Source organism: Panthera leo, chromosome A3 (assembly GCF_018350215.1).
Source record: "Panthera leo isolate Ple1 chromosome A3, P.leo_Ple1_pat1.1, whole genome shotgun sequence".
NCBI classification, from domain to species: Eukaryota; Metazoa; Chordata; class Mammalia; order Carnivora; family Felidae; genus Panthera; species Panthera leo.
Window position 1 is genome coordinate 38594581 of NC_056681.1, and position 13832 is coordinate 38608412.

A 13832-nucleotide genomic window follows, 5' to 3' on the forward strand; every position below is an offset into this window, starting at 1 on the left:
GAAGCACTTAACACAGAGACAGGTATATGGTAAGTGTCCCCAAATGGGTAGATTCAGGTTGGTGATGATAGTGGATTAAGATGACAGAGGAAACATGTATAAAATAACTGGGAATCAGGGGCATCTGGGTGGCTCTGTTGGTTAAGTCTGGCTCTTGATTTCAGCCCAGGTCATGATTTCACAGTTTGTGAGATCGAGCCCCACATAGGGCTCTGCACTGACATCACAGATTCTGCTTGGGTTTCTCTCTCTCCCTCTCTTTCTTCCCCTCCCCCACTTGCATTTTCTCTCTTTCTTTCTCTCTCTCTCTCTCTCTCTCTGAAAATAAATAGATAAACTTAAAAAAAAATAACTGGGAATCACAAGAACTAGTTTTGAGACCAGCTCTGCACGTTGCTGTTCCCCTCAGGAACTTGAATTCTCCAATCCAGTTTCTGTGCCTGAAATTCAGATCTAACTAGTGAAGAACAAGCAATAATGTTTGGGCAAGCACACTGCAAACCTCAAAGTACTAACCACAGTTACTGGTAACCGCTGGGTTACTGTAGTTGTGTTTTGGAGCATCGGTGAGTCTGAGAGGCAGAGATTATATACTTCCTTAGTCCATTTTGTGTTCTTTCTGCTGCATTTGTCATGGAAGGAGGGAGAGCGTAATCTGGGACCTAACTCTTCACTGGAGATTATTTCCTTGTCTGGATGCTCTGTGCTCTTGAGGAAATCACTTCACCATACAGGGTTCATTTTCCTGTCTGGGAAATACCAACCCACACCTGCCTAATCACCAGAGGTCTCCAGGCCTAGAGGACTGAGTTAAAAGATTCTAGAAGATTCTCCCGAGTTGAGAGGTCAAAGCTTATGTATTCGCAGAGTCATTAGTTTATTAACCAATAGACTGAGAAATGTGTTAGTTTCTCTATGAAAAGTGCTTTTCAGAGCAAGTTAATGTAAAGAGTTTGTTTCTAACAAATAACTATCAAGAGAAGGAAAGAAGCTGGTAGCACTTCATAGGATCTTATCCTCACTTCCCAATTTTGGTCAGAATTCCCCAAATCGACACTTATTTCGGACTTTTTTTTTTTTGGAGCTGACAAGTTCCTGCCAGAAGTTGGACTTGGGTCTTTTAAAAGAGTTCTCTTTCTTGTACTGTCTTGATTCATGGTGTGGAAAAGTCCAGAAAAAATAAATATACTAAAGCACATCAATTATGCATATTAAGGAACAGAAAAGATAGTAAGGTCTAGCATCTTTTTTGGCTTGGAAATCTGCTATACTCCCACATCTTCAGCCTGTCACATTGATTATTGTTTAAGGCATCTTTATCCACACATTCTTTGATGCTGAAGAACATGTAAATAAGAATGAGAGCAACAGGAAATATAAAACTAATCTCTGCCATCCAAGAAGCCACTGATCATGCTCATTAAGTTTCTTTAATTGGATGCCTATAAAATTTCAGGTTCAAGATTAGATTTCTTCTTCTGATATCAGTATGAGATTTCCACATTATTAACTGCAGGGAAGGGTGGGTTTAAGATTTATGTGTGTTTTTGTTTTTTTGTTTGTTTTGTTTTGTTTTTAATTCAGTTGGGGCTGTGGCCAGAAACTAAAGGGGAAAAAGAAACCTCTAAGCTGTTAAGATTCAGTCATCGATATGGTTTTTGGAGTAAATTCGCATTTTGCTACTTATTGCCTGGCCAGGCAACAAATCTATTTTGTTTGGACCTGAGCAACAGTTTGGGGGGAAAATCGTATTGACGGTAATAGCTTAAAACATGAAATTGTTTTTATTCCCAGCTTGGAGAAATTGCAGGGCACGTCTGCTTAGGCAATCCCTTCGACTCCAGTCTGAATACAAATGGAATACCAAAACCGTTGGGCACGTTCCCCCTTATCTTCTACCCAGAGACTGATTTCATTACCATAATTGCAGGCTTGCCTGGCTCTTGGCAGCTTCTCCCCTCTGAGACCCTTAATAGCCTTACAGATGATTGTTGCGGCTCAGTCGTTCAGTCTGTAGGCAGAGGGGAACGAGACTGCAGAAGAGAAAGGTTATGTCTCTGAAGGCTCAGCATTGCCCTGTCACTACCTGGCTCAGTTCTGCACCACCCAGCTGTGCATTCCAGGGGCACCTGTCCTCCCAGGGCTGCATGTGGGTCCCAGTCACTCTCCAGCAACCAGCCTTTGCAACAAACAGCAGTGATATAAGATGTATGAGGTATTCCTGTTCTTCTCTTCCCTTTTTTCCTTTCTGGAAGACTACTAAACATTCCATATTTATTAATATGCAAGAGATGCTTACCAGGCTGGAGATGATGGTGGCATGGAATAAAGCCAATGATGCCCTTCTAGGTATCCCACACCAGAAAAAGATTCACTTGGCTTCCTGTAGCCCGAGGATACTCTGGGACTGATGGTCATACCCTTGACCTTGTGTCTGGACCACACAAGGCCATAGCCCAGGCCTACCATAGGCTGGGCAACCTCCTTGGAATGTCAAAGTGAGTAGAATTCAAACCTCCCCATTCCTAGTACACAAGGAAGGGGCTGTTTGTCTCAGAGATGGGCACACCCTGGTGCAATTTGGCAGAGCATCCCAGCAACTCTCTCAGATGTCGAGTTAGGGCAAAACTGGAAACGCATCTGCCCAGTACATCTTGCGCTGATTACTCGGAGCACATGTTTCTGATTCATTTGCACACAACTCATCCAGGGGGTGTTGCAAGGGCTATGTGATGGCCAAAGGAACCCAATGAGTCTTTTATTATATTTTTTTAAACAAGTTTCTCTACGTTGATTGTCTCTCAGAGCCAAGAAACTCCATTCTTCCAGCCCCGTGACTTCAAAACTAGGCTCTGTACATCCAAGAGCAAGTTCTAACCTTGGCTCTGGGATTATCTGCTCTGACCCTCAGGGTCAGTTGAGGAGTGCACGCAGAGTCTGGATGTGGGATGGGTGAAAGTCACAATTGCGGCTCTTGAGGACCATGTGCTCACACCTCTACACAACCTGTGGCGGCCAGTCCCCACCAGCCTCTGTGGCCTTCTTGCCCCCCTATTTGCATGAGGGGACAGTACTTCTATTACCTTTTGAGAGTCAGTGTCACAAAGTTGTTGAGAGCATGGGCTTTAGGGCTAGACAGTTTGCATCTGCCACTCACTCTCTGTGTGACCTTCGGCAAGTTGTTAACTTCTCTGCAAAAAGCTAACCTGTTGCTGTCTAGCAACCAAAATTTAACAGCTTGAAGCGATGATCCTGGATTGCCCACGGTCCTGTGGGTTAGGCATTTGAACAGGGCTCAGCCAAAAGAGCTTGTCTCTGGTCCACATGGTATTGACTGTGGTAACCCAACTGGGCTGGAGCATCCAAGATGGCCTTACTCACATGACTGGGGCCCTGGAGCTGGCCATTGGCTGAAGTACCTCAGCTCTCTGCTAAGTGGCCTCTCTCTTCACTATGTGTAAGGCTTCCTTACCTTGTGGTAGGAACATTCCAAGAGAATGAAAATGGAAGCTGCAAGACCTCATGAGGCTTGTCACAGCGTCACTCCTATCATATTCTACTGAACAAAGTGAGTCACAAGACTGGGCCAGAATAAAAGGGAGAGGAAATAACCTCCACTTCTTAATACAAAGATGGGATGAATTGCTGAGGCCATCTTTTCAGATAGTCAACCATAGGGGCCAATCAGTAGTACCAACTTTATTCGGTTATTATGAGGATTAAATAAATTAATATATGTAGAACACGTAAAACAGTGCCTGGTTACAGATTTAGTACTCAAGAAGTGTTTGGTTTTATTATAATTATTCTTGTGTCACCTTAAAAACACATATAGTACATGTTTACTTCTTGAATTAAAGACTTCCCAGCAATGTAGTCATCAGAAAATCAGGAACCCTAGTGATGAACTGTCTCCTCACAACCTGAGGCCCATGTACATCAGTTCTGTCTGGTCATGTGGTTCATTTGGGCCATTCCTGGGTGTTTTCCATTCCGTATCGCCATGTGGTCTCAGCTTTCCTCCATGAGGGACACAGCCATCATTTCCCTCTACTCTCTTAGACTTTCTTCTGAGGGTACCTAGTTTGGAGACTGTCAACTCCTCATTGACTCTGCCCTGTTCTGAATTCTTCAGGTCACCATAGAGGTGGTGGATGGTCCTGACTCTGAAGCAGATAAAGATCAACATCCAGAGAATAAGCCCAGCTGGTCAGTCCCGTCCCCTGACTGGAGGGCCTGGTGGCAGAGGTCCTTGTCCCTGACAAGGGCCAACAGCGGGGACCAAGACTATAAGTACGACAGTACCTCAGACGACAGCAACTTCCTCAACCCCCCCAGGGGGTGGGACCGTCCAGCCCCAGGCCACCGGACTTTTGAAACCAAAGACCAGCCAGAATATGGTGAGTTTACCACCCAGCAATCTAAAATTGATGGGGAGAATAAATGAGGATGATGAGGCCTAATGGACACGGAGCCAAGCAAAACCCAGTTTACAGTATGTGGTTTTTGGTCTTCATAAAGACTTTGTTCCACAGAAGCCCCAAGGAGGCACCAGCAGCCACATTTTTCTGGAAAGCCTATAATTTTTAAATCATACCAATTATCCTAGGAGAGAAATTTTTTTTTTTTTTTTTTTTTTTTTTTAGTTACGGATCTTTGACATTCTGCTTTTTTTCCCAAAAAAGTTTTATTTCTAAAAGTGAAGATAGCACCAAATTAACTTCCTTGCATATTTTACTGAAAAATTCATACTAAAAATCAATTTAGTAAAAAGAGATGTGTCCAGTTGCCTCTGTTGACCAGGCAACCATGTTATGTTTGACATTGGCAGTGGAGCAGCCCTTGGGAATCCACATGAACATGTGCTTCACAGGTTGTCAAAGTAAGGCTCCCCCACGAATAAATGTGAAGACCCCAAGTTGGGATTTCTAGTTTCTCATGTTTTTAGAGTAGGAGAAGTGAGGTAACAACTTACAAATTCAGTGATTTAAATAATAAAAATCATGGTTCACTTGAGTCGGAGTGGGAGACAGTAGGGGAAACTCAGCTCCGCTCAGTCATTCAGGGATCCAGGCTTCTTCCATGTTGGAGCTCGGCAAACCATCAGGACCTGAGTTATGCTCCTTTGCTGGCAGCCAAGGGGACAGGGGGAGCCTAGAAAAGGCACTCATGATCTTAACCCCTCAGCCTGGAGATGATACACATCACATCTGCTTAGCACACCACCACACCACATTCTGTTGGTGACATGTAGTCATATGGCCCACATAGATGCAAGGAAAGCTGGGAAACACATCTCATGTGTGCAAAAAGAGGAAATGAAACAGACCTGGCAAGGCTTTGTGGGGAATCAGGCAATCTGCCTCATGTTATGAGAATATCTGATATCTTACAAATTCACCCATCGTGACAGTGTTCTTGTGGCTTCACCATCTGCAGCCTTAGGAATAAATGCTATACAATGGAGATGATTTGTCTCACACCATTGCCTTCTCACCCTTACCTCCATTTCTCAGTAGTAAGACCAGTTGTATATTGGAGAGTCGTTTCTGCTGCTAATAGATGATAGCAGGCAACTTCCAAAGCAGTTTCTGAAGATCATGCATTGTGTCTGCCACCATGCTAGGCTCCGGGAATCCAAAAGTTAGAAAGACATGGGTCTTCCCTAATGAGGATCTCACCGTCTGTGGATAAGGGAGAAAACTTAAGTGAGAGAGGAAAACAGTGCCATGGCAAAGATACACATCAAATACTAGGGTAGCAGAAAGAGAACTCCCATATTCTTTCCAGCCAGGAGGCTTCTCAAACCTTCCCCCTTTTCTGGAAGAAGTCCAATTTATCTGTTTCTAAGAGAAAGGACTGGGAATAATCATCAACGTTTATATAGCACTCCCCATGCACCAGTCCCACTTCATGGAATCTCACATATATTAGCTTATTTAATCAGCAATTTGAGGCAGATACCCCATTTTACAGATGGAAAAACTGAAGGCTAGAGAAGTTAAATAATTTGACTTGAAGGGTCAAGACCTAGGATTCATCTCAGGCGGTCCGAGTCCAGCATCTGTTCTCTTAACCATTGTGTTATTCTACCTCTCTAGGGAATAAAACATAGCACATCCTTTAGGACAATAGAAATGGATGCTTAGATTAGAAGATAGAAATGAGGGGAAAAGTCCCATGGTGTTGAGCAAGAGAAACACAGAGGATCCCTGTGTGCCAGTCTGACATGTCACCACTGGTTTTTGGGTTAAGCCGTTTGCTCAGCACATACAGAACATTGTTCAAAGAATGGAGCTCAGACCCTCCACATCAGAATCCCTTGGTTGCATGTTTGAAAATGCCAATCCTTGGGGCACCTGGGTGGCTCAGTCAGTTTGGTGCCTGACTTTGTCTCAGGTCATGATCTCGCCTTTCAGAGTTCAAGCCCCATGTTGGGCTCTGTGCTGACAGCTAGGAGCCTGGGACCTGTTTCAGATTCTGTGTCTTCCCCTCTCTCTCTGCCCCTTCCCTGCTCACACTCTGTCTCTCTCAAAAATACGCATAAAAAAAAAAATGAAAATAAAATGCCAATCCTGGTCCCAGCCCCATCTCTCTCTATACCAACATTCCTCAAAGTGTAAACCCCAAATCCGCTGCATCAACATCACCTGAGACTGTGATGGGAATGCAGATCTTCAGGCCCCAACCCCAGGCCTATTGAATAAGACACTCTGGGGTGGGGTCCCCAAAATCTGTGTTTGAACAGGCCTTCCGGAGGTTCTGGTACACTGAGCACCAATATCCCAGAGCAATGGTTCTCAGCCTTGGTTGCTCATTATACTCACCCCAGCAATTTTTTAAAGTCAATGCCGAGACTTGTCTTCAGACCAGTTATATTGGGATCTCTCGGGTTGAGGCCCAAGCATTAGTTTTTCAAAGCTCCATGAGTGACTCCGGTGTGCAGCCTAGTTTGAGAGATGCTGCTGTCCTTCTGCTGAAGTAGAGTGTCCAGGAGTGAGACCTGGAGTTGGCCTTTCTTTGCTTTTTTGTTTCTTTCTTTTCTCAGCCAAGGTCAGCAGGTGATTCTCATGCTCATCGAAGTTGAAGACCACCACTAGAAACAACTTTTGCATCTAAAGCTCTTACAGAATACACTCTCCCAAATTCATGAACATTAAGAACATCGTCCATTTCAATCTTGAGTATAGAATTTGCTTCTACTAGGACAGTTCCTGTGGTTGCCCCTGTCACCTTCACCCCAGCTCTCTAGGCCTAGAATACCTGTGCAGTATCCCACATCTGGATCTCACAGCATCCCTGGGCCATGGGAAACCCCCATCTTTCATGGGTTTGGACTATCTCTTGGTAACTTCCTCATCCTTAGAGCAGATATCAGGATTGCTACTTTATAAAGAAAATCTCGTCCCTTAAAATATCCCTAAGGGAGTGCTTCTTGGGTTTCAGTGTGCACACAAATAGCCTGGAGGTCTTTTTTTTTAATGTTTGTTTGTTTGTTTGTTTGTTTTTGAGAGAAAGAGAGAGAGAGAGAACGAACACAAGCAGGGGAGGGGCAGAGAGAGAGGGAGATAACAGAATCCAAAGCAGGCTCCAGGCCCTGAGCTGTCAACACAGAGCCCGATATGGGGCTTGAACCCACTAACCATGAGATCATGACCTCAGCTGAAGTCGGACACTTAACTGACTGAGCCACTCAGGCGCCCCTAACCTGGGGTCTTTTAAAATGCAGCATCTGATGCCATAGATGAAGCTGACAGTGCTCAGACCACACTTTGACTAGCAAGACTCTGAGCATGTTGTAAATGCTCAGTAGCAGGCAGAATGAATGAATGATTACTTACTTCCCTGACGGGCTCACAAGGAATGTGTGATTTCCAGAATTCCACACAGCATCGGATGAGCTGAATGCCCTTTATTTCAATCAATAAGAAACTACTAAACAATGTCTAAGTATTTATCCCTATGATGTGTGTGGTGAGGACAGAGGGAATGAACACATGGCCCAGGATGGCGAGGTTCCTGCGGTGGCAAAGCAGCGAGACTCACTGTGCCTAAGTATGTGTGAAAATCACCACAGGAACTGGCCTTTGTGGTGGGAGTTGATCTCGGATTTTTGAAGGGAGGATCTTTCGTAAGAATTTAAATGTTTGTGGCCAAAGAGTTCTTCAAAAAAATGTTGGTGTAAAAAAAATAGAATTTAATGGCATCTGTAGAATAAATTCTAAAATACACAATGGGAGTTAGTTACACCTAAGTTGCGATTGTGGAAACATATGATGTGACCACGGGTTGGCTCAATTTTGGACTCAATTTGAGATGCTGCATTTTAAATACCTTCTGTGTAGACACTTAAGGTATCATCAAGGACCAAGAAAGAATCCGAGTAAATATTTTTCTGTCAAATAGTAGAATACCATTGCCAAAATTGTTCTGAATCAACCATATAATGAAATCAGATAGGCATCGCTTACTGTAAACCTGGGTTGGGACTCAGTTCTTTGCAATTCTCTGACTGGTCATGGTCCTATTTTAATAGATTTCACAGTGATTTTTGTCGAGGCTTTTTCTTTGTAATGTTGAATTATGGCCACATAAGTGGGTGTCTTAAAAAAGAGAGGCCAACATGGGCCAGAATTAAAGCTGCAGGAGTACCAGGATATAGAACAGCATGCTGCCACAGAGACCTCACATCTAATCCCAGATCTGCCAGGCTTGAGCTGTGTGTCCTTAGGCAAGACCCTTAACCTCTCTGAGCCTCAGTTTCCTTATCCATAAAAGGAGGAAGTTTCTACCTACCTTACAGGATTATTATAGGAGTTTAATCAGTGTATTTAGACAGAGAAGCTGGTTAAAGCAGGCCCTCAATAATTGGTAGCCACTCTCATCTAGGATTAGTGGTGGAAGCTTGCCAGTGACCAAGACCCAAATCACTCCAGTTGCCCAGACACCATAACTGTCCCACAGAACTCTAGTGACCTGAAACTGCTTAATCACTACTTTAAAATTTCAAATGACATGATTGAGACCCAGCTCTCAGCCCAGTACCCTGTGGATTGTTTTCTTCCTTCATTGAGCTCTTTGATGTCACAGGGACTGTCTTTTACTGTCATTGTTGTCATCTTAGTGGTTACTGTTGTTCATATTCATTTTCTGCTCTGAGCGATGCTCCCTGGCAGGTGAGCACATGACAACAGGCTTGTTTTGCTATAACAGAAAGGAATACTGCCCTCAAAGCTTTCTGTCCTTTGCATGCATTAAACAAATAGAGATTACCCAAGAGGAGGGTCTTTGCTGGGACATTTATCTGGGACAGTATGCTATGGAGCCTGCAGGGTTGTGAGTGGACATACACACTTTGTCCTAGGAGGTGGCTTCATTTCATTGCTAACCTAATAGAAATGATTAGCCACATGGGTATGGAGCTTTTCTGTTTCTGATTTGGGGGACCATGTTTTGAAAAACTGGAAAAATCAGTGGCTTTGTGAGCATTTAAAATAAAAACATGAAGAGGCGCTTTTGTGGCTCAGTTGGTTGTCTGACTTCAGATCAGGTCATGATCTGAACTCAGCTCCTGAGTTCGAGACCCACGTCAGGCTCTTTGCTGTCAGCACAGAGCCTGTGTCAGATCCTCTGTCCCCCTTTCTCTCTGGCCCTCCCCTGCTCATTTTTTCTCTCTCTTTCTCTGTATGCTTTTAAAAAAACAAAAAAAATAATAATAACATGAAGAGAGCCACTTATTGGGATAATAAACCCTTCATTGTTCCAGACTCTGCTAGCCATCTAGAGAGCATATTTTAGGGAGAATTTTATGGTGTATTTGTAACAGGTAACTTTTTCTGCTTAAGAAACCACCCCCTAAGTTTAGTGTCTTAAAAGAACAAATGGGTTCTTTCTTAAGAATCTACAGTTTTGGGGTGTCTGGGTGGCTCAGTCGGTTAAGCGTCCAACTCTTGGTTTGGGTTCAGGTCATGAGTTCAAAGCCCCATATCCAGCTCAGTGCTGACAGCATGGGACCTACTTGGGATTCTCTATCTCCCTCTCTCTCTGCCCCTCCTCTGCTCATGCTCTCTCTCTGCCTCTCTGTGTCTCTCAAAAATAAACATTTAAAAAAAAGAAAAAAAGAAAAGAGTCTGAACTTTGCCTGAACTGTCATTCAGCTCTGGGCTGGCTTGGCTGGGGCTGGATAGTCTAGGATGGCTTTACTCAATGGTGGGGCCCCAGCTGAATAGCTGGGCATGCTGGGGTGGCTGGGGCCTCTCTCTAACTGGTCCCTCACCCCCCAGGTTGCCAGCCCAGGCTCTTCACATAGTGATGGAAGAGTTCTCTGTGTCAAGAGAGCAAACCCTAATTCACGAACACTTTTCCTGCCTCTGTTTGCATCATGTTTGCTATTTTCCCATTGGCCAAAGCAAGTCACATGGCCCAGGCTGGGGTGGGCAGGAGAAGAGAGTAACCGAAGGGCAGATATGGGGAAAGGAATGATGGAAGTCATTTTTCACATATCCAACACAGTATTAACATTCAATAATTTAGATCCAAGAAACCAAGACCAGAAATTACCTTGTGCAAAGATTCCAATATAAGCCTCATGGCGGGTTTAATGTTAGAATCTTAAAGGTCAAAGATATTTTCCAAAATGTCTCTCCATTTTACTGCAACAGGAAGGAAAGGCTGTAGGAGATCTAGATGGTTGAGGTCCCATTGCTTCGGCTGAGCAAAACAGCTACACCACTTGGCATCACTGGATTATGTACCTAGCATATCCATGACATAAACTCTACTTATCTGATTTAGTAAGCTTTCTCTGACTTGCCCACCGTCCCCTTTATGAGTCTAATGACATTACGACCTTTACTTGTGACTTTTGTTGTTGTTGTTCCCTTCAACAAATCTGGTCTTGGTGGTACGTGTCGGATGTGGTTCAGTGTGTTAGTGTGTGCCTATAACCCACTGCACCTGGATGTTCCCACTGACCAGAGTGTGATCTCATGATTGCTCTGGTGTTCTCGGGGGGAGATTACCAAGAGATACCAGACCACAGAGGTCTTGGAGGGAGCAGCAACCACCCTTACTGAGGTGGTTTCGCCCTCTGGAAGCAACTTGTCTCTCTAATTCTACTGTTGATGCCTAGTAAGAGATAAGAGAGATGGAGAGGCTGACACTGGGGAAATGGGCCCAACTCCTTCACACGAGACAGTAGTTTCAAACACCTGCTCGGCCGTGTTGCTGGAAAACCATTTCTTAGAAGATAATCAAAATACAAAAAGATTCCTTTTTGGGGAGAGAGAAGAAATGGATGGGGGCCCTTGGGGCAGGCAAGGTGTGGGCAAACTCTCTGCTCTCGGTTAGGGAAGAGGACACAACCATGAACGACACCCCCCTCCCCAACTCCGTTTAATGGGCTGAGGAGACTCGGCGGCCCTGTGTTTGCCTGAGGAGTGTTCAGAGTGGATGCAATGCAAACAGCAGCCTGGGAGGCTGGCACAGGGCCCACCCTGCAGGTAGAAACATGTGTGGACTACATTCCTGATGGGCCTACATCATAACAATCACCGCGACCTGTTATGAACAGAGAGGGCCCCTTCCCTGCAAAGCACATGCCTGTAGCTCCAAGTTTGGCATTGGCGGCAGCCCCAAGGCTGTAGGAAGATCTGGACAAACCAGGAGAAAGTATTACAGAGTGCAGATGCTTCAGAGGGGATCATGCTGTGCAGACCGAGGGCTTAGCACTAGCGCCCAAGCTTTCCTCTCCGTTACCCTTATGACGTTGGGTAAGTTCCCCAGTCCCTCCAGGACTTGGTTTCTTTACTTTTAAAAGAGGAACTTCATCTTGATAATATACCAACCTTCCTCACACCACTCACATTCTCAGCACCCCCACCCCCCAGTTTGGTCCACTCCTTTTTTCCTTATCATTTATTGACTTCTAGTACACTGTATAACTTACTCATTTTTTATTGATTATTGTCTGACTCTTCTTACTAAAATATTAGTTCCACCAGGAAAAAAGTCTTTGAAAGTTTTATTTAATGATATTTCCCACATAACTAGAATTATGCCTGGCATATAATAGGGGCTCAATAAATATTCATTGGATAGATATTGAGTGATGACCTCAAAGGATCATTTCTAGCTCTACCTTTATGTAGCAGTTATCTACTGCTGTATAACAAACCATCCCAAAACAACAATGGTTTTAGGGGTGCCTGGGTGGCTCAGTCAGTTGATCATCCAACTCTTGATTTCGACTCAGGTCATGATCCCAGGGTAATGAGATCAAGCCCCGTATCAGACTCTGAGCTGAGCATGGAGCCTGCTTAAGATTTTCCCCCTCTTTCTCTCTCTCTCTCCCTCTGCCCCTCTCCCCCACTTGCACTCTCACTCTCTCTAAAATAAAAATTTTAAACAAAACACAAACAAAAAAAACAGCAGTTTATTATTTATCATGATTCTGTGGCTCAGGAGTTCATGCAGGGCCCCACTAGGCAGTTGGTGTGCTCCTAAGCATCCACTGTGTTCATCTGTCCACTGGGAAGGGCTGGAAGGTTCAACAAGGCTTCACTCATGTGCGTGTGCCTTGCAGCCCCTCATGTGCCTCCTCCATCTCCATGCGGTGTCCCACAATTCACAAGTTTAGCCTCAGTTTCTTTCACAGTGACCAGATTGCCTAGAGCAAAGTCAGAAGCTGCCAGGCCCTCTTAAGGCCAAAGTCAGCTCAGATTTTAAAGAAGGGGAAATAAACACTCTCTCTCAATCTCTCTCTCTCTCTCTCTCTCGTATGTAATAGGAGGGAAAGAACTGATGGTGGCCATCTTTGAAAACTACCTACCATAGTATTCCATGAGCCCATACTCTACAAATGCAGGCATTCTCAATAAGCACTGACCGGGCACCTTCTAGGAGTCAGGCCCTGGCTGTGTGCTGACCATCACAGTGCTCAAAACCTCAGACAGAGTCCTGGTCTCATGAAGCTAATCCCTACAATGAACCCTGGAGCCATAAGCCTTTTGCCTCCAGCTGGCATCTAGTCCTCTCCAACAGTGAGAACGATGGAAGAAGACAACTGGCAGACTGCTTGACAAGAGGGATTTGGGGACTCCTTGGGCGAGGCTGGTGACCGTATCCCTGGCTCCCTTCCAGATTCCACAGATGGTGAGGGCGACTGGAGTCTCTGGTCTGTCTGCAGTGTCACCTGTGGGAACGGCAACCAGAAACGGACTAGGTCTTGTGGCTACGCATGTACCGCAACAGAATCTAGGACATGTGATCGTCCAAACTGCCCAGGTTGGTATACACAGGGGAGTGGCTCCAAGTTCGGGGGGAAGTTTTTAACTTATTTTTAAGCCTTAGAGAAAGTGACTTTCTAAAAGACAACCATTTCCCTAGTAAGAATTCTGACCAGGCTGAAACAACAAGAGCTAACACAAGCATAATGAGCTGAATGGATGAAAAGATGGGTTTTCTGAGCCTTATGCACAATCCCTATAGCCATGACCTAGAATGCAATGCCACAGTGTACTTGTTTAATTTAAAGGGGGGATTCTGTTTAACTTGAGACTTTGATGTGGGATTTGTTGTGCCTTGAAGAGACGCAGACAGACATTTGTGGTCTGATAAGGAAGCCAGGATGAGTGGATTGACAGCCACATACAGGAGAACCATGCAGGTAGCCCTGTCGGTGATGTGTGAGAGTTGCTGAAGCCTCCAAGGGAGGAGACAGAGGAAACCTGGCAGTTAATTATCCCTTTAAACTGCATTGTCAGTGTTTTAAAAACTAAACTAATTGCAATTGGAGAGAGGCCATTGGGGGTAAAAGAATAATTGTGACTGTC

At 44.7% G+C, this 13832-nt stretch overlaps 1 protein-coding gene across 2 annotated transcripts in view; it reads left to right on the plus strand.

Moving 5' to 3' along the window:
• ISM1 (isthmin 1) overlaps positions 1-13832 on the plus strand; it is a 73436-nt gene that overhangs the window by 52046 nt on the left and 7558 nt on the right. For both annotated transcript variants that reach the window (XM_042931636.1, XM_042931635.1), the window contains exons 3-4: positions 4136-4400; positions 13141-13284. In XM_042931636.1, coding sequence (XP_042787570.1) covers positions 4136-4400; positions 13141-13284 — 409 coding nt within the window. The remainder of the gene's footprint in view (positions 1-4135; positions 4401-13140; positions 13285-13832) is intronic.